At 46.2% G+C, this 27,108-nt stretch overlaps 1 protein-coding gene across 2 annotated transcripts in view; it reads left to right on the top strand.

Moving 5' to 3' along the window:
* The window catches only part of NSG2 (neuronal vesicle trafficking associated 2), a 151,275-nt gene that overhangs the window by 7,123 nt on the left and 117,044 nt on the right, over positions 1 to 27,108 (top strand). For both annotated transcript variants that reach the window (XM_075342347.1, XM_075342346.1), the window contains exon 3: positions 17,288 to 17,404. In XM_075342347.1, the coding sequence (XP_075198462.1) occupies positions 17,288 to 17,404 (117 nt within the window). The remainder of the gene's footprint in view (positions 1 to 17,287; positions 17,405 to 27,108) is intronic.

Below are 27,108 nucleotides of genomic sequence, written 5' to 3'. Positions count from 1 at the left end.
CATGGTCTAGACCTGTGTGTGGGTGATCTGGTGTGTTTATCGACAAAAACATGAAACTTAAAATACCGTCATTAAAGTTAGGATCCCGATTTATTGGTCCATACAAAATTACAACTGTCATTAATCCTGTTGCTTTCCATCTGCCACTACCTGCATCTTTTTAAATCCATAGTGTATTTCAAAGGTCTCTGTTAAAAAAATATGTGTCTTCGGGAACCTCTCTTCCATTACCTCCACCTCTGATTTCAGTCATTGGGTCATTAGAGGTTCAGGTGTCCAAGATTGTTGCTCCTTGTTTTATTCGCTGTTCATTGGCAAGGTTTTGGTGAGGAGCATACATAGAAATCATGGGGCCCCATAGCAAAAGTCTGAATAGGGCCCCTCTCCCCGATATAAAAAATACAACAAAATATTAACATAATAAACAGCATACACGTTACTGAGGGCCGGCATACATGTTACTTGGGGTGGCATTCATGTTACTGGGGGCGACTTATATGTTACTGGGGTGATATGCAAGTTGCTGGGGGTGGTTTACATGTTACAGGGGGATATACAGGTTACTGGGGGCAACATACACATTGCTGGGGGGCATCATACAAGTTACTAGAGGCCAATGGGGTCATACAAGTTACTGGGGGCTTATATACACATTATGAATTAATCATTATTCTGGCCAGGTTATCTATCAGTCTAGTAAGTAGACTATTACTGGAGACTATTACTGGGCCCAGCTCCATCTGCAGATGACCAGTCTAGGCTGTGATGTGCACCTGTGCTCCTGTTTTGTGACTGTTTGCAATGCACACATCTGAGTCTCTGCCAGTTACTGACGCCGTGCTAAACCACCAGCGAGCAGTACAACAACAAATGGCTATAGCCCACCTGCCTCAGAAGCTCCTCTTTTTGGCTGTAAAACTACGTCAGCCAGGTGACATGCAAGTTCAGCCAGAGAAAGGAGCATCAGAACAATTGGAGGTTCTAGGACACTGCAGTGTACACGGCAGGCCGGTGCTGAGCTGTAGACGCTGACAGTTTCACACTCATCCTGGCTCTGAATCAGGGGCTGGCTGGCAAATTTTGGCCTGGGGGGCAAGCGTAAAGCAGTGGCCTATACTTATTGGCTCTGATTCATTAGAGGTGGTCTGAAACTAAATTTTAATTTGCTCCTAAATCTCTGTCATAACCCAATCTTTTTTCTAATATACGTTAATGAAAAATTCCCTCTCCTTCCTTAACTCTCTCTGATGACACTTTGTTTGAAAATCCCCAATGCACCCTGGGATACTCAAACATCATTAAGAGGCAGAGACTGCGGACAATCTGCAGCCTCTGCCCTCTCGCTAAAACAAAGCATCACTAGTGACCTCCATTTCAGGGGCTGGGCAAATCACTGTTCTACTTAGCATGCACCAGCTGTCAATTCCAACAGATGCTTAGTGTGATCTTGCCACTGTGCACTATTCTTGTCAGTGCACAATAAAAGTGCACTCCCTCACCAGCTTTAGTCACTTGCGGGGCTGTGCTGGTCTCTGCTTGTTTACTTACCATGTGCACTGACAGTGTGGTCTGATGCCAGCTTGTCACTTCTAATCAGAGCCAGCAAATGAGTGCGCTGCCATTGTGCACTGAGAAGAATTTTGCACAGTTGCAAGATTCTACTGAGCATCCGTTGTATTTGACAGCCGGCATATATTCAATAGAACAGGGATGAGCCCAGCCCCTGAAATGGACGTCATTGATGACAATTCATTTCAGGGAGGGGGTAGAGGCTACAACAGTGACCACAGCCTCTGCCCCTGATGATGTCACGTTTGAGCATCCGAGCATGCCCTGGGATTTTCAAACAAAGTGACATCAAAGAGGAAATATAAAAAATAAAGCATTTAGAGAGGTGAGGGAGGGATAAGAATTTTTAATTAAAATACTGTTTATTAGAAAAAATATTTAATTGCGACTTTAGATAGATAGAGATTTATGAGTAAAATAACATTTTCATTTTGGACTAGTCCACAGCACATCAAGTGCATTTTTCAAACTTTACAGTTTCCTGTCTTATTCTTAGGACAGGCCATTATCACATCTATCGGCCGACTATATAGCAGTATTACAGCATTGTACCATTGATGCGAATAGAACAACGCAGGAATAACTTTAAGAACCTCTTCGAAAAGTACAAACCAGCGGCAGCCAAAGTAACAGTGCCTGACGCTCGATGAGCACCGCAGTGCCTGCAAACAGTGGAATCAGCCACAGCCAACAAACCAAAGAATACTACAGTAAACAGTAATAAAAAATAGTCCTACCAAAGCGCCTCACATGAGTTAGTGGTACATTTACTGCCACCATAAAAATAATTAAATAATACAAATCTATAAATATCAACATTACTTTTTTGTAATGCATCAACAAAGTAGCCATACAATTACCAAATAATACATACTAGATAGTTTTTGCTGAACCACACCCACCATACCAAGACCAATAATAACACTATATATTGCAAAATATTGCCGCCACACCATGACAAAGTATTATTACCATATAGAGTCTGAATATAACCACCATCCTGTTACTGAGCAAAGCCAACTGCACCAAGACCAGTGGCTTCACACCGCAAATCCCCCAAAAATTTGTAGTGTGTGAACTTGGCCTAAATTAGCAGTGTCCTTCTTCGTGCCCCTTACCATACACAATAATGATAATGCTTATGACCCATTTATAGCCTTAGGAACTACAGTATAACTCTGCACAGTGCAGGGATAATACACATTGATGTCACAGTACAGGAATAATACACATAGTGATGTCACAGTACAGGGGTAATAGACAGTGCTGTCAGTTCAGAGGTAATATACACAGTGATATCAGTACAAAGGTAATACACACAGTGATGTCACAATACAGATATAATACACACAATGATGTCACAGCACAAGGGTAATACACACAGTGATCTCACTTTACAGGGGTAATACATACAGTGATATCACAGTACAGGGGTAATACACACAGTGATATCACAGTACAGGGGTAATACACACAGTGATGTCACAGTACAGGGGTAATATACACAGTGATGTCACAGTACAGGGGTAATACACACAGTGATGTCACAGCACAGGGATAATGTACACAGCGATGTCACAGCACAAGGATGATACGCAGAGTAAAGTCACAGCACAGGAGTGATACACACAGTGATGTCACAGTACATGGATAATACACACAATGCTGTCACAATACAAGGATAATACACACAGTAATGTCACAGTATAATGGGGTTTCTTTCTGTATTATTACAAACAGACATTTGTACATAATAATACTCACTTGCTCTTGTGATGTGAGAGATCATATTAGTGGCACCGGCCTCCCTGCTGCACTTCCTGTGGGTCCTTCTGGCTGTATTCAGATCCTATCCTCTGCTTTCTCTTTCTGTTCCTTCTGCTCTCTGCTCCTTCTCGTTTGCTCTGCTCTCTATTTGCTCTGCTCATTCTGTTCTCTGCTCCTTCTCCCTCTTTACTCTGCTCTCTTTTCTTTGCTTTCTCAGGTCTCTGCTGCTTCTCCAGCACTGTTATCCTTTTCATCTTTTCGTTTTCCCACGCTGTACTGAACAAGCTCCACTCCCTCTCCTGATTGGCTGATCTCTTCCTGGCATCTCTCTTAGCTCTTCAAATGGAAGAAGATGCTGCCTTGCCACTCCCTTCTCTTCAGCAGAGGCCACGCAGTGGGCAGTGTGGGCGCATCTGCATCTCTGTGTTGCAGCCACCGGCCAGCCTGCAGCCATACAAACTGTGCTGACCTCCAGCAGCCTTAATCAGCTGCTTGGTGATGGCCCCAAGGGCATGATTCTGGGAATGATGAAATCGAAAGCGACCCCTTCCAGCTCATGGGCCCCATAGCAGTGGCGTGGCCAGCCTCTATTGAAGGTATGCCACTGGTTTCGGTCCTGAAGAAAAAACTTGGGTACTAGCTTTTGATATCCATGCTGAATGCCTGGTTAGCAATTTTCATCATTGCAAGCATCACCGACTGTCAATGTGGTGTCAGGATCTGAGGAAACTTCAGATTCCTGCACTCTGCCTGCTAACTTCTCTGATGTCTGTGATTAGTGTAGGGTGACTTGGGCGTCGACTCATAGAACTGTAGTTCATAAGCAGGCTAGCAAGAGTTAATCTCTACTGGACCACTTGTTAATCTCCTTGGTGTCAAGGTCATCTCTCTGCTACGAGAGATGAGTGACAGGTTCGGGGTCTGAGTCTCACTTTGCCTGGTGAGACTCTGCAGATTTAAATGTAGTTTATGTTCTTTCAGCAGTCAGAAGGTTAATGTCTGTGTTCCTTGATAGCAAGCAGACCATTACCTTTCCCAGGTGTTTCCAGTTTAGGGCCACACCCAGTCCCTTTTATACCCTCTGCTTCCAGCAGAGGGTGCCGGTTATTCTCATTGTCATTAGGCTGCTGACCTTGGAGCTGGAAGCAGTTGTTTGAAACCCTCTGCTGAAGTTGTTGTGGTGGCTGCAGTCCTGGTGCTGACTACAGCAGTCTTTTGGTGTGTATCCCTCTGTCAGTTTTCATTCCTGGTGTGTTTTAGTGCAGCAATGCGGGCTAGAGTCTTTCACCTGCCAAGAGAAGATGGAGGGAAAACTTTCTCCCCATCTCCTCCGCTATCTGCTTTGCGTGCATCGCACTGCAGTCGCATGACACGCAAGTGCAGTGCGTTGTTTCATACGCTACCTTAGGGTTGCATGGGGGTGCGTGAGCCGAGGGTCGCTGCAAAACGCAGCATGCTGTGATTGCACCGAGAGCATGATTCATGTGGAGAAATAACAGGAAAGAGGACACTGCCTCATTGATTAACACTGGTGCGAGTGCAATCCGATTTTTTTTATCGGATCGCACTCGCACCGAGAAATCACAAGTGGAAAAGAGCCCTAAGTACTGCTATTGAGTACTTCAGCTGTTCACCTATCTTCCAACCCCATACTATCACTCACCAGTTACAACAAAACAAATACTGCCTCATTTACATTTATTTACTTTGAGTACATTTAGTAATAATAATACAGCTACCATTTAACCCCATTACGACAGCCTTTACGTATTAAAATGGCAGCAAAAAGGGTACTTATTCCTTTTTGCCATTTTAAAACGGCGGTCAGAAAAAGGTAAATAGCGCCCCCCAGCGTTAGAAAATCTCTGGGGTTTCAGCTACCGGGGGTAGCTGAGACCCTGGAGATAATGTTCAGGCCGGTTTTTCCGGTCCCCGCTCACATGATCACCGGTATACACCGTATACCGATGATCACGTTACAGTAAATGACAGCGCCGGTAAAAAATGATTTATCTCCCATCTGGCATGATCAAACATGTCAGCTAGGAGACAAATCTCCTCCCCGGTCCCCCGGTGTCGCCAAAGTGCCACCCCCGACCCCCAACCCCCTCCCGAAAATCCAACATGGCCGTGCGCACAGCAGCGCACCGGACGCATTTACCCTTTTCCTCTGATTTCTGTCGCATGTGCCATGACACATGCGACAGAAAACTGCTCCCCAGGCCCTGCCAGGTCACCCCCTATAACCCACCGGTGTCCTCCGGTGTTCCCCTGTACCTCTCGCAGCGCTGATCCTCCGCGGCCCCCTCCTTCACAGTGCACGCTGGTCACATGTGCAGAGCAGCTGAAGGCTCAGCTTCCTGTGTTCAGAGAGCTGCGCTGGCTGCTCGCACACTGCAGCTGTGACCCGGGGAGGGTAGGTGCAAATTCTTTGAACACACTCTCCTCACATGGAGGGTCTGCACTCCTAGAAAATGGGGGATACGTTCCCTGAAGGTGCCCCCCATATTCTAGAAGGTCTGGAATCATCGTGAGACTTCCAAAATGGCTTACAGGGGATCCAATTTTTTTTTCCTTTCAATAAATTGGTGAAAGAGGGATTGTTTTGGGGAGTGTTTTTTCAAATATTTTTTTTTTTGTTGTCAATTTTTTTTTTATTACTGTCAATTAGTTATGTCTGGTATCAAATAGACGCCGTGACATCACTAATTGCTGGGCTTGATGCCAGGTCACTCATTACACATCTGGTATCAACCCCATTTATTACCCCGTTTGCCACCGCACCAGGGCACGGAATGAGCTGGGGTGAAGCGCCAGGATTGGCGCATCTAATGGATGCGCCACTTCTGGTGCGGCTGCGGCCTGCTATTTTTAGGCTGGGGAGAGTCCAATAACCATGGCTCTTCCCACCCTGAGAATACCAGCTGTCAGTTTCACCTTGGCTGGTGATCTAATTTGTTTGTTTTTTAATTATTTATTTATAAATAGTTTAAAAAAAAACAAAACAGCTTGGGGAGCCCTCCAAATTGATCACCAGACAAGATGAAGCTGTCAGCTGTGATTTGCATGCTACAGCTGTCTGCTTTACCTTAGCTGGCTATCAAAATTAGGGGGGACCCCACATCATTTATTTTATTTTTTTTTTTTTTTTCGGGGGCTAAATGCAAGGCTAGGCACCCTTTAGTGCCACATGAAAGGCACTAAAGGGCGCCAGCTTAGAATATGCAGGGGTGTGGGACATTATATATGTTTGACATCTATCCATTCTTCTATTGTAGCAGTTTACGCTGTGTGCCCACAATCAGGGTTTGCAGCGTTTTGGATGCAGAGTGTTTTCCCTGCGTCCATAACGCTGCATTGTGCAGTAGAAGCACAGTGGAAGGATTTTTAGAAATCCTATGCCCACTGTGCTTCTTTTCTTCGCAGCATAAACTGACCTGTGGTGCAGCTTCCCGAGCCTCAGCATGTCAATTTATGCTGCGGAGACAAGAGTGTTTTCTGCAGGTAGAATAGAGCTAAAGTCCACAGCAGCCTGAACCCAAATTCTGGGCATGGGCAGCTGCGTTCTCCCATGGACTCTCACATCTCTGCAGGAAGGCTGACACTGTGTACTAGACGCCGTGTCGCTGGATCATGGCCACATAGCCTAACAGTGAGAAATTGGTTGCTACAGCAACATTTTTGTGAAGTACCTGTGGAATCAAAATGCTCACTATACTCCTGAATAAAATCATTGAGGGTTCCAGTTTCCAAAATGGGGTCACTTGTGGGGGGTTTCTGATGTATAGGTACCCAAGGGGCCCTGCTAATGTGACATGGTGCGCGCAATTTATTTAAACTTTTCCAAAATTCAAATGGTGCACCTTCCATTCCAAGCCCTCCCATTTATCCAAACAGAGGTTTTTGGCCACATGTGGGGTATCCCTGCGCTCACAAGAAATTGGATAACAACCTGTGGGGTCCACGTTTTATTGTTGCCTCTTGAAAAAGTGAGACATTTGATGCTAAATCAACATTTTTGTGAAAAAAATGAAAATTTTCAATATGGCAACCTAAGCTTATCAAATTCTGTGAAGTACTCGTGGATTCAAAATGCTCACTATACACCTAGATAAAAGCCTTGAGGTGTCTTGTTTCCAGAATGGGGTAAGTGTGGGGCCTCCACTGTTTAGGCAACTTAGAGGCTTTCCAAATGCGACATAGCGTCCGCTAATTATTCCAGCCAATTGTTCAGTCAAATGGCACTTTTTCCCTTCCGAGCCCTGCTGTGCACCCAAACAGTTGATTTCCACCACACATAAGGTATCAGCATACTCAGGAAAAATTGCACAATAAATTTTATGCAGATCTTTTCCCTTTACTCTTGTTAAAAAAAAAAGCTATCTAGTTGAAGTAACAATTTTGTGGTAAAAAATTTTTTTTTTTATTTTCACAGCTCAACATTATAAACTTCTGTGAAGCACCTGCGGGTTCAGAGTACTCACCAAACATCTAGATAAATTCCTTGAGGGGTCTATTTTCCAGAATGGGGTCACTTGTGGGGGACCTCCACTGTTTAGGCACCTCAGGGGCTCTCCTAATGCAACATGGTGTCCACTATTGATTCCAGCCAATTTTGCAATCAAATGGCACTCCTTCTCTTCCGAGCCCTGCCGTGTGCCCAAACAGTTGATTTCCACCACATACAAGATTTCACCAAACTCAGGAGAAATTGCACAATAAATTTCATGGTGATTTTTTTCCTGTTACCCTTGTGAAAAAAAGCTACCTGGTTGAAGTAACAATTTTGTGGTAAAATTTTATTTTTTTATTTTCATGGCTCAACGTTATAAACTTCTGTGAAGCACCAGGGGGTTTAGGGTACTCACCAAACATCTAGATAAATTCCTTGAGGGGCCTAGTTTCCAATATGGGGTTACTTGTGGGTTTTTTTTTGCTGTTTACGTACCTTAGGGGTCCTCCAAATGCAACATGGTGCCCGCAATCTTTTTCAGCCAAATTTCCTTTCCAAAATTCAAATATTGCTCCTTCCGTTCCAAGCCTTCCCATTTCTCCAAACAAAGGTTTCAGATCACATGTGAGGTATCACCGCGCTCATAAAAAAGTGGGTAACAAACATTGGGTCAAATTTTGGGAATTACCTCTTGAAAAAGTGAAAAGATTGATGCTAAAGCAACATTTTTGAGAAAAAAATGAAAATTTTCAATATGACAACGTAACGTTATCAAAATCTGTGAAGTACCTGTGGGTCCAAAATGCTCACTATACCCCTAGATAGAAGCCTTGAGAGGTCTAGTTTCCAAAATGGCATCACTTGTGAGGCGTTTCTGCTGTTTAGGTACCTTAGCGGACATGTAAATGCTGTAAATGGTGCCTGCAATCTATTTCATCCATTTGCTTTCCAAAATTCAAATATTGCTCCTTCTGTTCCGAGCCCTCCCATTTGTCCAAACAAAGGTTTCTGACCACATGTGGGGTATTGGCGCATTCATAATAAAGTGGGTAACAAGTTCCATTTTGTTGTGTTATTTCTTCTAAAAGTGAATAAATTTGGGGTAGAGCAACATTTTAGGTAACATTTTATTTTTTGCTTTTTTTCATTCCACTTTGCTTTAGTTCCTGTGAAGCACCTGAAGGGTTAATAAACTTATTGGATGTGGTTTTGAGTACTTTGAGGGGTACAGTTTTTAGAATGGTGTCACTTTTGGGTATTTTCTTTCACCTAGGCCTCTCAAAGTTACTTGAAATATGATGTGGTCCCTAAAAAAATGGTTTTGTGAATTTTGTTGAAAAAATGGGAAATTGCTGATGAACTTTGAGCCCTTCTAACTTCCGAACCCCAAAATATTTTGTTTCAGAAATTGCGCTAATGTAAAATAGACATGTGGGAAATGTTATTTATTAACTATTTTGTGTGACATAACTCTCTGGGTTAGGCCCGTTTCACACATCAGTGAAAAACACAGACGTTCTTCACTGACGTGTAAAACACGCCCATGTCCCTCCGTGTGCCGTGAATCACGGCACACGTGGGTTGTCTAAGTGCAATCTGGGCTCGGTTCTCCGTGGTCCGTGATTGCACTTAGCGATCAACTCACCTGTGCCCGCTCCCGCTCTCCATGGTGCTGAACACTCCCGCGGTGCAGTATCCGGCTGGCGCTGACCCCCGCAGGAGCTGCTTCCAGGTCGGCTGTGTCGTGCATTCATGAATATGCATGACAGTAATGAGCCGGCTCAGAAGCAGCAGGGAGAACAGGCTGCACAGAGCGTCGCTGGAGCCGGGTGAGTTAAAATGATTTTTATTTTATATGCATGTTTTTTTCTGGCACGTGTTTCACGGATCACACCACTGCGTGATCCGTGGGACATCAGTGATGCCAGAAAAAAATGGACATGTCTCCGTGCGGCAATCACGGACACGCGTGAACGCTGCACGGAGACATGGTCAGTGAAAAATCACTGATGTGTGAGCAGACCTATTGATTATAATGGATCTGCGTATGTCAGTGATTCTGGTACGTTTAAAAAAAAGCACAAACGTACCAGAATCACTGACGTGTGAAGGGGGCCTTAAGGGCATAAAAATTAAAAGTTTGAAAATTGCAAAATTTTCATAATTTTTATCAAATTTCCGATTTTTTCACAAATAAAAGCAAAAAATATTGTTCTAAATTTATAACTATCATGAAGTACAATATGTCATGAAAAAACCATGTCAGAATCACTGGGATCCGTTAAAGCGTTCCAGAGTTATAACCTCATAAAGGTACACTGGTCAGAATTGCAAAAAATGGCCTGGGCATTAAGTACAAAACTGGCTTCGTCCTTAAGGGGTTAAAAATTAAATCCCGCAAAAAAACAAACAAATAAACAAACAAAACACAAACAGAGTAAGATAAACAGAAGAAGCCAGGGAACTAAAAGGACAGACAGTGGTAGGAACAGGAGCAATGCTTGTGGCTTGTGGTACGGCCCCTGAGTACACCTCCTCAGTGGTAGTGTGGCGTGTATAGCAGCACAATGCAGTTTATATATTTTTCATGAACTATGATATATTAATAGTTGTATGATGATTGAAATTCTCACGGCCAGATCTTTCTCCTCCCTGACATTATCTGTCAAGGGAGAGTCGAGAGACTCTATGCACGGTAGACAGTCTGCCAATCCTGCTGATATTGGCAGGTTCGGCCAACTTTAGTGCAGTGTGTACAGGATTCTTAAACTTGCCATACCTGGTGTGATGTGAACAGAGATGTATGTCACTGTAAAGAATATTAATATATAAATGTACATAATGTATTCGCAAAGCCAAATATTGCCGAATATTTGCGATATTTGATCATCCCTAATAAGGACCTCATAGTAAATGCCGTAGCTCTTTAACTAGATATAAACAATGAAGAAATGGGGAGCCATGAAGAAAGTAATAACACATAGCGTGCCATGTAGTCTTTTAAGCTGCTTTTATTATAAAGTGCACATAAATGCAGCCAGACAAAGATGTCTAGTGGATTAAAAATCCATAAAAGTGAAAAAGATATACAAAAAACAGAAAAGAAGGTTAGGGGGAAACAGAATCCCATATAGGAGAGGTTTACCTACATGTTCATTATAAAAGGTCACATATACAAAGTAGTAAGTAACATAGTCCTAATAAATAGGAGACCGTTATATATTATCTATATATATAATTGCCTTATTCTGTCTGTCTGTCTGTCTGTCTGTCTTGCTCCAAAATTGTGTCACCGTGACAGTGTCATGCCGCACACACACAACACCCAACACATAAACACTGCAGCATACATAAATATATACACATACCGCGCAACACACACACTGCACAAAACATACCTCCCCCAAAACACACACACGCACTCCACACCCACACAAACCGCGCAACACACACAGCACCACACACACAGAACGCTGCAGACACACAACGCTCCGCATACAACGCAACACACACAACGCGACACACAAACAACACCGCTCTCACACACCCCCACACCCAGACAACACCCAGAACATTTACAGTGCCCTACACAAACACTGGCAACTACACACAACATCGATATATATAACAAAAAACATACATTAACTACACAATAAATTCTAGAATACCCGATGCGTTAGAATCGGGCCACCTTCTAGTATTATATATTGACAATGGTATCTAGTATAACATATAGGGTTATAAATACAAAATAGTGAGGATCACAGTCAAAGTAAATGTGTCGCCAGGGGTTAAGGGGATACCCAGAACCGGGCCAAGGGGTCGCTTCTGGAAACGTGATCACGGTGTCGTGACCCGGTCTGTGATCCCTGGTTCCACAATAGAAAGGGGGTTATGTACGTGACGCCACCCGTGGAATGTGATCAGAGATCACCACCGCTGCTGCAGAACCTCTGGGGGTGATGGAGGGCAGCTTGAGATGGGACGGCTCCCCACAGGTAGAGCCTTCTCCCCGGGGCAGTGTGATAGTCTATGGGGGAGTGCAAGACGAGCTCAATTTCTTCCAACCCCTCTGGTTCCTTTTCCACGTCCCCTGAGTGTGGCATCCGGGATAAGGCATCTGCATTCCCATTCTTGCGGCCTGCCCTGTATTTGATGACAAAGTTGTAGTTTGACAGTCGGGCTATCCATCGCTGTTCCAGCGCACCTAATTTTGCCGAGTCCAGGTGGGTCAACGGATTATTGTCAGTAAAGATAGTAAATTCTGCTGCTGCCAGGTAGTGTTTGAAACGCTCTGTTACAGCCCAAAGTACTGCCAGTAGTTCTAACTTGAAGGAGCTGTAATTCTCAGGGTTTCTTTATGTAGGCCGGAGCTTCCTGCTTGCAAAGGCAATAACTCTATCTTTACCTTCCTGCTTTTGAGACAATACTGCTCCCAGTACTAAAGCTGGCATCCGTATACAAAAGGAAGGGTTGATGGTAATCTGGATATGCCAGAATCTCTTCTCCTGTCAGTGCCCTGTTTAACTTCTTAAAGGACTCTTCTCTCTCATCACTCCACTGGAAAGGAGGATTCCGGGCTGCAGACTTCTGTGACTGTCCTACTAGGATGTCTTGTAGGGGTGCTGCTAACTTCGCGAACCCTTTTATGAATCTTCTATAGTAGCCCACCAGTCCCAGGAATTGCCTCACCTCTTTCACGCTGGTGGGTCTCGGACAATCTCTTATCACGGTAACTTTTTCAGAATACGGTGCTACCCCTTCTGAGCTCACGACATGTCCCAGGTACTGTACCCTTAGCTTTAGAAGGTGACACTTGGATGGCTTGATTTTCATGCCGTATCCAGATAAGGCTTCAAACACTTCTGCCAGGTCTTGTAGATGCTGTTCATAGGTCTTGGAGTAGACTATGACGTCATCCAGGTACAGGAGGACAGTTTCTAATGCCAATACCCACATGTCAGATCTAGGGTGGAAAAGTAAGTAGCGGATTTTAATGCAGCCAATGACTCTTCTATCCTAGGTAATGGGTATACATCCTTGTGTGTAATGCAGTTGATCTGTCGGTAGTCTACGCACATCCTCATGGTCCCATCTTTTTTTCTAACTAGCACTAGTGGGGCTGCCCAGGGGCTACAACTGTCTCTTATTACCCCGGCTTCTTTCATTTCTTTGAGCATGTCTTTGGCGCATTGGTAGTGAGCCGGTGGTACTGGCCTGTACCTCTCCTTTATGGGTGGATGGTTACCTGTGGCTATAGTGTGCTCTACCCCTTTGATCTAACCCAAAGTCTAATGGGTGTTTGCTGAATATTTGTTCATATTCTTTCACTACCCTGTATACTCCATGCTTTTGATGGGAGGGTGAAAAATCGGTACCTACATGTAGCTTTTAGCATCAATCCTCCAGCTTTCCCTCTGAGCCATTGTCCTCCACCTGACTTGACGGGCTCAAGGGCTCAACGGTGGTGATGGCGTTGTTATCAACCGTATATAGCTTAGCGATGGTAGCATACTTTGGTAGGGTGACCTCATCTTCCCCACAAATTAGAAGGCGTATTGGCACTCTTCCCCGATGTGCCTCAACTATTCCTCTGGCCGTCAGTACAGTGGGCCTACTGTCTGAGTACATGGGTTCTACCAGGGCCTGATAGTCTCGCCCTCTGATGCCTATTGCGGCTCTACACCAGACCAGCATTTCCGTTTTGGGAGGAATTACAATGGGTATAGGGTCACTTACCCTTGCACTGCCAATTTCACCTCCTGACATTTCTACCTGCTGCTTCAGCATCAAGGCTTTAATTTCCTTCTGCAGGAGTCTCTGTTGCCCAGGTTTGGCAGTCTCGGCGATCTGCTGCAAGACAGTAATTACCTCTGCAAAACAATTTTTAATTACATTCATTCCTAGCAGCATAGTTGGCTCACGTTCTCGCCGGTCAACATCAACAATGACAATACCCTGATTCTGCAATTCTACTCTTCCAATCTTAATGGTCATTTCTCTGAAACCAACCTGTGGTACTAATTCACCATTGCTAGCCCATATATTCAATGCAATGTTAGATGGACCACTGCTAACATCTGAATCAGCCCAGTACCTCTTATAAAGGACATACGGAATTGATGTAATTTGGGAACCAGTGTCCAGCAAGGCGTTGAGCGGAATGCCATCCAGCACAATGGGAATGACTGTACGTCCTCCCACATACTTGTCGTGCCAGGGTGAGGGGCCTTGAGAGTTCATTCCAGAGGAGCGGCCCGCCTTCCCAGGGGATCCCCATTTAAAGCACATTCCCGGGCCAAGTGACCTGGCTCCTTGCAATGGTGGCAAATGGGCTGTCCATCCGGCTGGTAGCGGTCGCAGGGTCGTCCTCTCGTCGCTTGGTATCTCCTAGGCCTCATCCACGGGACATCCTCCTTGATGGTCGCCAACTCAATCTTGGGTGCAGACTTGGATCCACGCAGCTCCTGGACGATTCTAGCCATGGAAGTAACAGTGTCTGTCAGAGCATCAAGCTTTTGATGGAGAGCCTCATTAGTGATGGGCTCCAGGTGGTTAGCAGCAGCCGCTCACATGGCCGATGTCACTGGCACTACTGGCTGCTGGGGTGCCGCTGTAGGGTGTTGAACAGAGTCTATATCCCGGGGCTCATCTACCTTCTGGAGGCGGATGGCTCTATCCTTTAGCTGGGCAAATGTTAGTCCTGGATCCTGGATCACCATCATGCTCAGTTGTCCCCGGTGGGAAGGGGATGAGAGTCCATCCAAGAATTGGTCTATCAGCAGCTTATCTGCTCCGGGGGCTAAGGTAGGTTCTGCTAACTTAAGTGCTCTGAGCGCCTCCTGCAAGTTTAAGGCAAAGTCTCTTGCGCTCTCTCTAGGTTTTTGCTTGCATCCAAAGAACTTCATTTTAGCCCGGCTGCCGGCAGTGGATTCAAAAGCTGCTTTTGGTCCAGCTATTATGTGCTCTGCAGTGTCTTTTGCATCATCTGACCAGGACGTAACCTCTCGCTGAGCATTGCCGGTTAACTATCCCATAAGCATACCGACACGCTGGGCTTCCGTCAGGGGGTACATGCTGTAGTAGATTTTTAGCTTTCCGATAAAGTCATTAAGTGTGTTGGGCTCACCTGAGTACTGCGGCAGCCACACTGCACCCGGGGTGTACGGCATCAGGAATGGCATGATAGGGGCCGCTGCACTGCCGGGTACAACAGCTTCTCCCTGCTGCGACATCTTTGCGCCCCCTTAGTTAATTTCACCAGTCTTCTTCACAGAAAGCCTGGGGCACTTTCCTGCGTCTTCGTTCGGGTCGCAGCACGGAGCGCACCTCCTCTGCGTCTCCGTTCGGGTCGCAGCACACTCTTTTAGCAGTGGGTGGAGTCCTGGTTTTGGCGCGCTGTTCTCCCGCGCGTAGCAGCTAATGGTGCGATCCAAGATGGCGGCTGGAGAATTTTAATTTCCGTTTTTGAATCCGTTTTTGGATTTTCCAGGTATCTTTGCAAAGTTTAAAGTAAGTTCTTTGTTGCAACAATTCACAGGGCAAGTCATTTATGCGATTCAATAAGTATTTACAGGCACACGTCACCCAGGTTGCAGCCGGGTCCATTCCGGATCCTGTTCGTGACGCCAAAGTTGTGTCGCCAGGGGTTAAGGGGATACCCAGAACCGGGCAAAGGGGTCGCTTCTGGAAAGGGGATCACGGTGTCGTGACCCAGTCTGTGATCCCTGGTTCCACAATAAAAAGGGGATTATGTATGTGACGCCACCTGTGGAATGTGATCAGAGATGACCACTGCTGCTGTAGAACCTCTGGGGGTGATGGATAGCAGCTTGAGATTGGACGGCTCCCCACGGGTAGAGCCTTCTCCCCGGGGCAGTGAGATAGTGTATGGGGGAGTGCAAGAGACACGAGCACAATAAACAAGCAGACTCACGGTTTAGCAGTTTCTTTGTCCTTTACTGATGATAGTATTCAGCAGAGTACTGTCCACGGAGTCTGTGAAGGATTCAGGGTTTCTCCCACCCAGCCAGGCCGTTTTGGCTTCCTTATCTGCACTGTGTGTGTGGCCCTACTGCTGTATAAACTAGGCAGCCGACCCTGTTCTCCTCACGGGTACCAATCTGACAGGCAACTCGAGTCCTTACTTGTATGTTCCTGAACTCTGCAGTGTTGCTGTGTATGTGGTACAGATGAAGAATGTGGAATCTTCACTTCTCCGGTGTTAGCTGTGCGGTGTGTAATCTGCACAGCCTCGGATCCGGCATCCGTTCTGTGTGCTCCATTGGGGTGAGTTCAGCAATACTCTGTCTCCTAGGTATATTCCTCTGGTTAATCTGTCTCCTTTCCTCAGACCCTCGGCTTAGGCCTGGAATTGGTCAGTGGACCCTGTGGTGAGCTTGAGCAAGCTCCAACCTACAGATCCTCCTTCCTCAGTCCTCTCAGGAACTGAACTGCACTGACTGCACACTTCCTCTCCACACCAGAATATACAGGGAGGCAGCTTAGTCTCCCCCTTCTGGCCTGGAGGTATTGGTGTTGTATGGGGAGTTAACCCTTTGTGTTGTTACTGTGACATATGAATCCTGGGGTGCTACATAAACCCCCCCTTCACAGAAAAAAACAAACCCTCATATATTAACAATAGTAGACAGAGGAGGTCACATCACGGCCATTCACTTACAGAGAGTATCAGATACAAAAAGCATGTGTACAAAAACATTAATAGTGAATAGGCAACTGGAGATCATACTTACTGTCAAATACCAGGGGTACACCAATACTGGAGCATGGGACAGGTCCTGACACGTGTTTCGCAGGGCTGCTTCAGAAGACCCTGATGTGACCTCCTCTGTCTACTATTGTTAATATATGAGGGGGGGTTGTTGTTTTTTTTTTTTACTTGGATTGTGATCCTCACTATTTTGTATTAATAACCCTATATGTTATACTAGATACCATTGTCAATATATAAGGGTCTCATATTTATTAGGACTATGTTCTTTACTTCTTTGTATATGTGACCCTTTATGTACATGTGGGTACTCTCCTGTATGGGATTCTGTTTCCCCTTAACCTCCTTTTCTGTTTTTTTGTTTATCTTTTTCACTTTTATGGATGTTTAATCCACTAGCCATGTTTGTCTGGCTGTACTTATTTGCACTTTATAATAAAAGTAGCTTAAAAGACTACATGGCACGCTATGTGTTATTACTTTCTTCATTTATGCCATTAGGCTCCCCATTTTTTCATAATTTGTTATATAAATTTAAGTATGATTTGGAAAACCTTTGTCGAATATTACAAATTATCTGAATTGATTTTTGTTAGATTTTTTTTCTATTGATTTATCCTGATATTATGGAATACAAAAGATTGGTGCATTTATTGGGTACTCCTTGTGGGGACCAATATATGATAGCAATGTTCACCTCCATAATGTTTAATTATTTTGATTCCTATTTCCATTTTTTTACTGTAAGCATTCATGTGTTCTAGGTGGTTGTCAAGACAAGGACAGAATATCAGTCGGAACAAAAGAACAAGAAAATTAGAGTGCCAAAAATTGCAGAGTTCACTGTGAGCTTCACGGATGGGGTGACTGAGAGGTTAAAGGTACTTATCTGTATTCTCGTCGGTGATACCTTAGTTCCAGTTACTTGCTTGGTACAGATTCTGAAAATGTTTTTTTAGTCCAAAGTTTAACCAGATTGTATTTTTTTGTTATTGCTCTTTTTTAATTTTTGTTTTTCACAAATTTAAATATGTTTTATTAAATTAAGAAATAAACGGCTTACGAACTAGTTGCCCGTGGTAGAGATATGCCTTAATTCAACAATAACTATGTGACTTATAGCAATTATTAAACATATATCATTTTAGAGGATGGAGGCCTGTTGTTTTTTCTGATACAGAGCTCTACATCATCAGGCATAGACAGTTTAAAAATAACATGCTGTCTGTGACACGTCACTGGCATCAGGCTCTCAGTCCCAACATTACGGTGCTCTTAGATTACAAACCGTGATGGGCAAACCCGAACTGTAAAGTTCGGGGTCTGTATCAGACAACTAGTATCTACGCACAAACCCCAAACACGGACTTCTCAGGGAAGTCCAGGTTACTGATCCAGCTTGGACACCGGATGAAAAAAAAAGGAAGCAAAATGGGGACTAAAGAAGGACAGACAATTATACTTACTGAGTTTCTGTGTGGCTGTCACACTGTTTACTGGTCACATTAAACCTTATGAATATTCACTACTTCCCCCACCCTCTGTTACAACATCTGTGATTGGTTGCAGTTAAACTGCTGGTGTGCCGGCGTCTGTGATTGGTTGCCGTCACACTACCTGTCTGGGTACCTGAAGTGGAGTTTAAAAATAAATAAATAATTGGAAAAAATAGCATAGGGACTCCTGTATTTTGATACCTAGAGCAGATAAAGCAGACAATTCGAGGCTGCAACCCCCAGCAATGAGCATTATCTTGGCTGTGTATCAAAACATGAGGGACTCCATGCGGCTTTTTAAACTTATTTAAACAAATTATTAAATGAAACAGAGAGCAGTTCCCCCAATTTTGATACCCAGCCAAGATAAAGCAGAGAGCTGGGGGCCGGTACTCTCAGTCTGCAGAGGTTCATGATTTATGCACCCTCCCCAGTCTAAAAATGGCAGTCCGCTGCTTCTCCAGATTTGGCGCATCCATTAGATGTTCCAGCCTCTCATTGTCTGTTTTATTTGCACTGTGTATCAAAATACAGGGGGCCATTGTCATGATGTATGTAGTTTTCTCCATCCCATATTTTTTGTATAAGATGCCATGTGATGTATTTTACCTTCTCACTGTATTTGCTGTAATACTATGTCAGGATGTGATGTAACTTTCCTTTGGTTGTACTTACTGGACACTTTGAAATGTCTTGGGATGTAAGTGACCATACCTTCCCCCCCAGTCTGTATCATATTGCAATCAGGCTTCAGCAGTAGCTATTGTCATTGATTTGGTGGGGGTTGCATATATATATTGTTCTTCTCAGCATGGGACTTCTCCAATCTACAACTTGGTAAACAGAACAGAGCCAGCAGTCTAAAGTCCATTCATGCATCAAATGGCCAGGGGGAGGTGTGCCCACCTAAGGGGCTGATCCCAGGAGAGAAGAACATGTTAGTTCAGTTAGTTGGATCTCGGCTGGAGACGTACTGGGATCTATAGCTGAGGCTGGATCCTGGGGTCTGTGTGTGTGGACTGTTACAGACTGGAGATCCGCGGCCACGTGGGATTGTGTTTTGTTGTTCACCCTGTTGGACTCAAGGAACTCATATAAGGACCATTGCCCTAATTTCCCTGGCATCGGAATACCAGGCGGTGCCCCTGGATCTTTTGTTTTTTTGTTGTGGACTCCTTGCAGATTTGAAGGATTTATATTTATGTTTGCTGCTTTATCTTTGTGGTTCCAATAAAGCCCTTTGGATTGTTCCTTGGCCTGGCGTCCCTCACTGCTCTGTTGCATACCCCGTCACAAACTGGTGGCAGCGGCGGGATCAGAGCAGAAAGAATGGAGGACAACGGCCCATTAACATCTGGAATCAGAACCTCAGAGTACAAGAACTGGACTGTGGTGAGCCTACAAACAATGGCCTGTGAATTAGGAGTCGGTTACAAAGGACTCTCTAAGGAGCAACTAATTGAGGCATTGGAAAACGCTTGCCTGCAAGATGGCACCGAGGAACAATTTCCACAGCAAAGGGAGGAAAGACGGGAGCTGGAGGTAAATACCCAAAAAAGTCAATGGATTGTGTGGTATGAGGAGGAGATGGCACTGCTTGGAAATGAGGCCACCATAGAAGATAAGAGGGAGGCTATTCGCGGAGCTAAGGAGAGGGCATTGCTGGAGAGGAGATTTGCTGTGGAAGCAGCTAGAGGCTCCAGACAAACTTTAACCACAGCACCAACTATGATGGAATTCTCCAGAGTGTCCCGCAAGGACTTTAAGCCATTTAATGAAGCTGCAGGTTACATTGAGGGCTTCTTTCAGGACTTTGAGCATCAGTGCCGATTAATGGAAGTCCCAGAAAGAGAGCGAGTCAGACACCTGGTGGGCCTCTTGGACGGTGGAGCTGCCGACGCCCATAGAGCTATGGACCCTCAGTGGAATTGTGAGTATGGGGAGATAAAACAGACCATTCTGGAACATTATGCTGTGACCCCAGATACTTATAGGACTAAGTTCCGTACATTAGCCTGTGATGGGGAAGTGTCTTTCAAGATGTTTGCCCACAGACTGAAACAGGTATGCCATCGCTGGCTGGAGGGAGAGGGGGCCTTAACTTGGGAGACGTTCATCCAGGTCATCCTAAAAGAACAGTTTTATGCCAAGTGCCCTACTGAGATTCAGGAATGGGTGTGTGAGAGGAGACCAGAGACAATGGAACCAGCTGCTGCTCTAGCTGATGAGGTGCTCACTATCAAGCCTCAATGGAAGAAGCTGCTAGCAGAGGGAGCAAAAATGACCAGCTCCCCAACACCAGAGGTTCCTTGTCCTTCAGTGTCCAATGTTCCTCGACCTAGATCACCACCTCATGTGGATACCCGTGTGTACGTGCCTCCAGTTGTTTCTACCACATTTTTTGGAATACGACGAGGAGAGAAAGTAGAAGAGCGGAGATGTTATAGCTGTGGGCATCCCGGACATCTGCGCGCCACATGCCCATCTATCCAGTGGAGTCATCCTCCAAATCGACAACCACCTCCAGCACCTGCACCTCCCTATCAGTCACCAAGGTCTCCTACCTACTTCTCCAGAAGGCAAACTGGATGGAGTGAGACGCAGCGCAGATGTTATCAATGTGGGCAGCCTGGTCATCTGCAAGCTCACTGTCCAGGTGTTCAGAGGCAGAACAGCTGCAGACCACCTTTGCCTGTCCATTATCTACAGACATCTTCAGCAGGAGAAGAGCTGGATTCAGGCCCTGATGATTTGCCAAGTGACCCTGATATCTTGACTTCCCTACCAGGAGTCTATGGAGTGCGAGCCACAGCCACGCGTTCTTATGATCTTCAGCATACACATCTACAGGAGGTCGTGCTGGATGGCCAAAAAGTTGTTGGCTTTCGTGACACTGGGGCTTTTCTCACCATCGCAGATCCCCGAGTAATTCAACCAGAAGCAATTCAAAAGGGACCAGGAATTGCCATTGAATTGGCTGGAGGTACTCAAAGATACATTCCAAGAGCGAGTGTGACCCTGGATTATGGCTTTGGGGCAAAACAATGCATAATCGGTGTGATGAGCGGCCTTCCTGCAGACATACTCCTAGCCAATGATGTGGGAGATATACAATGCCGATTTGTGGGTGCAGGAAGCAGAGTTTAAGTGAAGGAGGATATAAACTGGACCCGAACATTCAACCCTACATCTTCATCATACACTAAAGAACCTGGAGCCAACACCCAAAATGCAGACGGATTGTCCAGGCAAGAGGAGCCTTGAGTCCTGTCAGCCATGCCTGCGTGTACTTAACCAGCGACCTGTAGAGGTCCCTAGTACGTACACAAGTTGGGAGGGGAAGGAATTGTCATGATGTATGTAGTTTTCTCCATCCCATATTTTTTGTATAAGATGCCATGTGATGTATTTTACCTTCTCACTGTATTTGCTGTAATACTATGTCAGGATGTGATGTAACTTTCCTTTGGTTGTACTTACTGAACACTTTGAAATGTCTTGGGATGTAAGTGACCATACCTTCCCCCCAGCCTGTATCATATTGCAATCAGGCTTCAGCAGTAGCTATTGTCATTGATTTGGTGGGGGTTGCATATATATATATTGTTCTTCTCAGCATGGGACTTCTCCAATCTACAACTTGGTAAACAGAACAGAGCCAGCAGTCTAAAGTCCATTCATGCATCAAATGGCCAGGGGGAGGTGTGCCCACCTAAGGGGCTGATCCCAGGAGAGAAGAACATGTTAGTTCAGTTAGTTGGATCTCGGCTGGAGACGTACTAGGATCTATAGCTGAGGCTGGATCCTGGGGTCTGTGTGTTTGTACTGTTACAGACTGGAGATCCGCGGCCACGTGGGATTGTGTTTTGTTGTTCACCCTGTTGGACTCAAGGAACTCATATAAGGACCATTGCCCTAATTTCCCTGGCATCGGAATACCAGGCGGTGCCCCTGGATCTTTTGTTTTTTTTTGTTGTGGACTCCTTGCAGATTTGAAGGATTTATATTTATGTTTGCTGCTTTATCTTTGTGGTTCCAATAAAGCCCTTTGGATTGTTCCTTGGCCTGGCGTCCCTCACTGCTCTGTTGCATACCCCGTCACAGCCATACTACCTTTTTTCCAATTGTTTATTTATTTTTACACTCCACTTCAGGGACCCAGACAGCTAGTGTGAGGGCAATCAATCACAGACTCCAGCACAAAAGGTGGGCGGGGGAAGCAGGACTGCAACAGATCACAGATGCCATCACAAAGGATGGGCGGGGAAGCAGGACTGCAACCAATCACAGACGCCAGCACAGAAGGTTGATGGGGGAAGCAGGACTGCAACTGATCACATTTGCCGGCAGTGTAACTGCAACCAATCACAGATGCTGTCACAGAGGGTAGGCGGGAAAGCAGTGACTATTTATGAGATTTAGTGCTCGGACCTGGAAGTAGTGTGACAGCTGCACAGAAACTCAGTAAGTATAATTGTCCTGCTTTAATCCCCATTTTTCTTCCTATTGCAGCCCCTTAGCTCATACTGCCACCATTTTATAACACTTCTGGTCACTTAGTCTTCTATGGGATTTGGCATTTAGGGTCAAGTTCAGGTCAAGTCTGGTCCCGAACTGGACTAATGTTTTAAGTCCAGCCACCCTGCCGAACCCAAACATCAGCAGGTTCACCCATCTCTAATTACAAAGCATAAACCTGCCTCTAAATTTCCTTTAAAATATTTTGGAAAAACTAAAAAGAGTGGAATGTATGAACCTGCAAAAATATGTTCTTAAATTACAGTACATTGCTGCTTATGTTGCTCAACCAGTCACAGATAAATGTACAGACTGAAGTAAAAAAAATATCTGTGAAATATCTGGTAGCACTTTTTAGATAAGAATGTGATACATGATTAATGTCTGGCTGTGCCTGGCCTACACTTTGCTCTTCTAAGGCCTAAGACACACAGCATGAAAATCGGTGTGAGTGGAGTGCGATAAAACATCGCATTCCCCTCGGACCAATATTAGCCTATGTGCCAGCACACATGAGCAATTATTTTCTCAGCCCTAACCGGACCGAGAAAACAATCGCAGCATGCTGCCACTGTAATGCAATCCTGTTTTCTCTCGCACCTGTTTCGCCCGGGGACCAGGGGTACTCAGATCCGGGCCACAGAGTCACTTCTGTGGGTATCACGATGGCGTGACCCGGTCTGTGATCCCAGGCTCCACAGTAAAAGGGGATTTGTTAAGGGAGATTGTCCGTGACGCCACCCACGGTTGTGGTGAGGTTGGAACACCACCGCTGCTTTGGACGGGGATCCCGGGAGCGATGGTATGGGGCAGCTAGATGTTATTTCTCTCCTCCGTGGGTAGGGGGTTGGTTGTCCCGGGGCCCGGTGATGGGGTAAGCAGGGAGCAGGGCGCAGTGCTGCAGTGCGGTGCCCGAGGGCACGGGTGTACTCACAAGAAAGTCACACGGAGTCACTGGTGAACTAAGAATTGCCGGTGTCCGCGGCCTCCGGTACGGGGGTGTTAGTGTCCCACACACGGTGCAGCAGCCCTTGTTGTTCCTTCCCTGCAGTCAAGTGCCTTTTCCTCCTCTCTCTTCCTCTTTCTCCTCAGCCGGGAACGGGGAATCTACTCCCCTGTAGTGATCCGGGTACCCAGGTACCGAGGGGCCACCGCCCTGCTCCGGCTACCTGTTCTGGGCCCTTCCTCACTATGGCCTGTCCCGGCCCTTTCAGAGCACGCTTCACTCCCAGCCTGGGAGCTAACTCCAGACCTCTGTCCTGTCTGCCCTCCACACACTCTCTGCTCCAGCCCCTCCCCTCTCCTCTGCTTTTCTCTTACACTGGGGCTGTGGCTTGTCTGGCTGCACCGGTGTGAGATCAGATTACCAAGGAGGATTAACTCTTTCTGTGACAACCTGGCTGTGCCAGGGCGTCACACACCCCCTTGGTAAAACACGGCCCGTCCTCGGGCCGTCGAGGCACCAACATTTATTAAAACTGGAAAAAAGGATATAACATTTTAAACATTTTCACACATGCATTTTCAATAATAGCAACGTAACGAGTCCTTTTGTCACCCACCCAAACAACCTAGCCTTGGTGCTGCCCCTAAAACCCAGGCAGCACCCCTTGACCCCAGTCCAGGAACAGCCCCAAATTGGTCAACGGGACCGGTACTTCGCTGCCGTTGTGGCCGGGCGGACTGCCGGAGCCGTCGTCATCTCCGTCGCGGCCGGGCGGACTGCCGGGGCCGGTGGCATGGTGGTGACAAAGGTGGGGCCTGGGGACCCCAGGTCTGGGTCCTCCCCAACAGGCGCTGCGGGCTCCGTTACCGGTAACAGGGGTAACGGGTCGGTGCATCGCTGCGGCGGCCTCTCCAGGAACCAAATGTTGGCAGAGTCCTGGCGTCCCTGCCTTTACAGTCCTTGTCACATAAGCTGCGGTTCCTTCTTTCTGCTCCCCCTTGGTACTCGGGAGCAGTCCTTCCAGCAACTTTTAAAGTTTCCCTTTCGCTTCCGGTCCTCCGGAGCTTCACTTCCGCCCGCGTTCTCAGGGGGGCGGAGCCTCTTTTTCGCGCCCAACACTTGGGGAAGAAGGTGCTGGGCGGGAGATTTTCGTGCCAAAAATGGCGGCAAAGATGGCGACTTTAAGATTTTTGCAGCGGATCACCGCTGACAGTCCAGAATAAGGCGCACTTCCTCCAGGTAACTGGATGGGTTCGATCCTGTTCGTGACGCCAAATGTTTCGCCCGGGGACCAGGGGTACTCAGATCCGGGCCACAGAGTCACTTCTGTGGGTATCACGATGGCGTGACCCGGTCTGTGATCCCAGGCTCCACAGTAAAAGGGGATTTGTTAAGGGAGATTGTCCGTGACGCCACCCACGGTTGTGGTGAGGTTGGAACACCACCGCTGCTTTGGACGGGGATCCCGGGAGCGATGGTATGGGGCAGCTAGATGTTATTTCTCCCCTCCGTGGGTAGGGGGTTGGTTGTCTCGGGGCCCGGTGATGGGGTAAGCAGGGAGCAGGGCGCAGTGCTGCAGTGCGGTGCCCGAGGGCACGGGTGTACTCACAAGAAAGTCACACGGAGTCACTGGTGAACTAAGAATTGCCGGTGTCCGCGGCCTCCGGTACGGGGGTGTTAGTGTCTCACACACGGTGCAGCAGCCCTTGTTGTTCCTTCCCTGCAGTCAAGTGCCTTTTCCTCCTCTCTCTTCCTCTTTCTCCTCAGCCGGGAACGGGGAATCTACTCCCCTGTAGTGATCCGGGTACCCAGGTACCGAGGGGCCACCGCCCTGCTCCGGCTACCTGTTCTGGCCCCTTCCTCACTACGGCCTGTCCCGGCCCTTTCAGAGCACGCTTCACTCCCAGCCTGGGAGCTAACTCCAGACCTCTGTCCTGTCTGCCCTCCACACACTCTCTGCTCCAGCCCCTCCCCTCTCCTCTGCTTTTCTCTTACACTGGGGCTGTGGCTTGTCTGGCTGCACCGGTGTGAGATCAGATTACCAAGGAGGATTAACTCTTTCTGTGACAACCTGGCTGTGCCAGGGCGTCACACACCCATTCAAGTGTATGGGGCGAGAGAAAAATCACACTACACTCGCAGTACACCGGTGTACCACAAGTACAGGGCAAGAATGGCAGTAGCCGTCTACTGAGGAGAAAGGGAGATAAATCCCTCCCTCCCCTCCTCAGTGTTGGCCCGCCCCTCCTCAGTGCCGAACCACCCCCCGCAGCTGAGGTCCGCTCGCACGATCGGACCTCAGTTGCAGGGATATACGCATGACACTCTGCTCTGCTGTACTGCCAGCGCGAGCCGAGTGTCATGCGAGGGGATTGCAGTAATGCCCGTGTGGCCCTAGCCTAATACTAGCCAGTCATGGTAAAAAGTAGATGAAGAATGACCATTATTAGCCATTATCAGTGCTGGCTTTGTCATGTTCTCTTGGCTTTTTATGTTTTGTCATACCTTTGTTCTTTACACTGACTGTCACAACGTTGTACATTTCATTCCTTTTAAGAGAACTGCCAGTCTTTCTTCTATTAACTGCCATTATCTACAATTTTAAGGACTTCACCTTGCCCCACATAAGTAAATGGTGTCATTCTTTGAAAAGGGAAGTGTACAGTTGTTTGATACATTATTTTCTTTATCACCAAGTATTGTATAACTTTGTACTGTGCAGTAATATTTAGGCCACAATTCTATTTTCATCTCTGGCCACAAATTTACTTTATAATCAAAGACGGGTAATTATGCAGTCAACTGCTTAATGTAATTGAGTCACAGCCGTGAAACTGTTAGTGTACGTTTTACAGCTCATTTCTTTTAAAGTTTAACATTTCCGGATGACTCAGCTTTAAAGTTAGAAATTTTATTGCTGCTCAAGACAATAGTTGCACAGTAAGTAATTCCGAGAATTCAATTATGTAATTTTCTGTCTGCAACCAAAATTCTGCCGGGTCAGGTGTTTGTGGGCATTGACCATAAATAAATAAAAAAACACCATTAAATATGCACCAGATTCCTTGAGATGTTTTTCAGAAAGAGATGAGAAATATGATTATGAGACAAATATTTTTATGGACTACTTGCCTAAAAAACAGCTAAAGTGAGTCTCTCTTAAACCTAAATTACTATATATTTTACTTCTGTATTAATTATATGTTTATGTATCTCCAAAACATCATAATTTTTGAGTGACTGTCCAGAGAAATGGACCTTAAAAGAGTGGTCTGAAGGCCAAAATAATAATAATTGTCATTCTTAATCCCTATCTATTTACTGCCATGATTGAAACTATTTTCTAATATACTTGTGTCGCGGGCGGCGGGGCGCTACGCTCGCTAACGCTCGCGTCTGGCGCTGCTGCGGCTGCTGCTTGGTGGCTCGAGCGGTGGGCCAGATCCGGGGACTCGAGCGGCGCTCCTCGCCCGTGAGTGAAAGGGGGGTGGTTTGTTTGGGGATTTAGTCCGTGACGCCACCCATGGGTTGTGGTGAAGATGGGCACCACCGCTGCTGGTGACGGGGATCCCGGGAGCGATGGTAGGGAGCAGCTGGGATGTTGTTTTCCTCCTCCGTGGGTAGG

The sequence above is a fragment of the Anomaloglossus baeobatrachus genome, chromosome 4 (assembly GCF_048569485.1).
Source record: "Anomaloglossus baeobatrachus isolate aAnoBae1 chromosome 4, aAnoBae1.hap1, whole genome shotgun sequence".
NCBI classification, from domain to species: domain Eukaryota; kingdom Metazoa; phylum Chordata; class Amphibia; order Anura; family Aromobatidae; genus Anomaloglossus; species Anomaloglossus baeobatrachus.
The sequence above is the reverse complement of the archived record's forward strand: the minus strand, read 5'-3'. Positions and strand labels throughout refer to the sequence as shown.